This window comes from Plasmodium gaboni, assembly GCF_001602025.1.
Source record: "Plasmodium gaboni strain SY75 chromosome Unknown, whole genome shotgun sequence".
NCBI classification, from domain to species: Eukaryota; Apicomplexa; class Aconoidasida; order Haemosporida; family Plasmodiidae; genus Plasmodium; species Plasmodium gaboni.
Genome location: NW_017385450.1, coordinates 1 through 2,073, shown reverse-complemented (window position 1 = coordinate 2,073; position 2,073 = coordinate 1). Strand labels below are relative to the sequence as shown.

The window sequence follows — 2,073 nt, the reverse complement described above, 5'->3', positions numbered from 1 at the left end:
TAAACATTTTATACGAAATTTTCTTTTAATATTTATCAAAAAAATTTTATTATTTATTATAATTAATATATTTTTTATGTATATATTTAAATGTGTAATTTTTTCTTATAACGCTATTCCCCCTAAAAATATATATAACTATATATATATATATATATATATAATTAAAATAAATTAATATGATATAAAAATAATATAATAAATAAACCATATTATATTATATTATAAAAATAAAATAAATAAATAACAGAAATAAATAGAAATTTATAATATTATACATTAAATATAGATCAAAATGTAACATAAAAAAAAAAAAAAAAAAAAAAAAATGAAATCTTTAATAATGATAAATTATTGTATAAAATCATTTCAATAATTAATTTTTTACTTCTTTTTTTTTTAGATGAAATAATATAAGAGGCATATCTTTAACAAAATTATAAATATATGCAGTATAATAATCATTGATACAATCTATTAAATTAATTAATATGTATAATTTATATATTTTTATTTTCTTTATTATAATTAATAGAATTGTATTCTGAATTATTTCAATTACCTCTTTTATAATTTTTAGAAAGTATAATACTTTATTGTTTTTTATATATTTCTTTTTTATAATTATATGTCATATATTAATGCACACTATTATCAATGTGATAATTATATTAGAATTATTCATTATTCATTATATTTATAATTTCCTCTAAACTATAAGAAATATTTTTAGGAAGAAAACTTTAAATAAATATGGAACAAAAGAAATAAAATCATAATAAGATTCATTATTCATAAAACTATTTGAATTATTCTTATTTTTTTTTCTTATATGTTCTTCATTAAAAAAAAAATGGATTTATAAATAAGATATTCATTATATTGTATTTCAACCTTATTTTTTCCCCGTTTTTTTCAGGTAAATCATAATACTTATTATTATGTACTATTCCTTCGCCATAATTTAAATAAATTTTATTGTTCCACTACATGGAAAAGTTTCATATATATATATATATATATATATATATATATATATATATATATATTTATTTATTTATTGTTTTTGAAATAAAGAGGCTAAATCTCCTGTTAAATCTTTTAAAAGATCTTCAAAAGTATTTTTTTCTTTAAACAAACTAAATAGGTCTTTCACAATAGAGGCAGCATCCTTTTTTATTTCCATATTATTATTAAAACCTATAGATAATGATTCATGAGCATTCTTATCATCTGAGGAATCAATTGTTTCTTCTTTTTTCTCATCTTCTGTCTTTTTCTCTTGTTCTCCTTCTTTATTGGATTTATCTTCTTCCTCATCTTGTTCTTCTTGTAATTCTTCCTGTAACTCATCTTGTTCTTCTTCTATTTCTTCTTGTTGTAATTCTTCCTGTAACTCATCTTGTTCTTCTTCTATTTCTTCTTGTAATTCTTCTTCAGCTTGCTCTTCTTCGAATTCTTCTTTTACATCCTCATTTTGTTTGATTATATCCTCTTTATCCCATGATGTTAAATTTATTAGTTCCAGAGAATTTTTTTCTCCAGACGAAATATATGGATTTGTACCAGGATCTGCAACAGGACCAAATTCCCATCCTAAAATATTGTCATTATTATCTTCCCTTTGTATATTTTGGGGTTGTGGTTGTTGTTGTTCTTCTTCTTGTGGTTGTTGTTCTTCTTCTTGTGGTTGTTGTTCTTCTTCTTGTGGTTGTTGTTCTTCTTGAGTTGTTGATACACTTGTTTGTTCAGTGTTTTCTTGACCAGTCGGTTGCACTACTGGAGATATATTTGTCGATACACTTTCGGATGTTTGTGGATCAATTAGTTCTTTTAATAAACTTTGTATATTATATTCTTTTTGAAATATATCATTTAAATTAATTTTTGCACAATCACATTCAGGACATTTTTCTTTTAAATAAGTTTCAGGTGTTGATCCATTTGCTGCAATATAACCACTTTTCTTCCTATCAAAATGCTTAACAAATATTTCCCATTCAGTTCTTTTTGAATTAATAACATTTTCGTAATCCTTAAATAAACTTTTACAATTATTGCTAGGAATTCCAT

The 2,073-nt window shown here is 21.3% G+C and overlaps 1 protein-coding gene across 1 annotated transcript; it reads right to left on the bottom strand.

The window, feature by feature from the left end:
- Window positions 1–1,057: 1,057 nt before the first annotated feature.
- PGSY75_0012600 (duffy binding-like merozoite surface protein) lies at window positions 1,058–2,073 on the bottom strand (the record flags this gene model as incomplete). Its single annotated transcript, XM_018783265.1, has 1 exon — window positions 1,058–2,073. A coding segment is annotated over one exon (1,016 nt), but the record flags the coding sequence as incomplete, so codon positions are not given.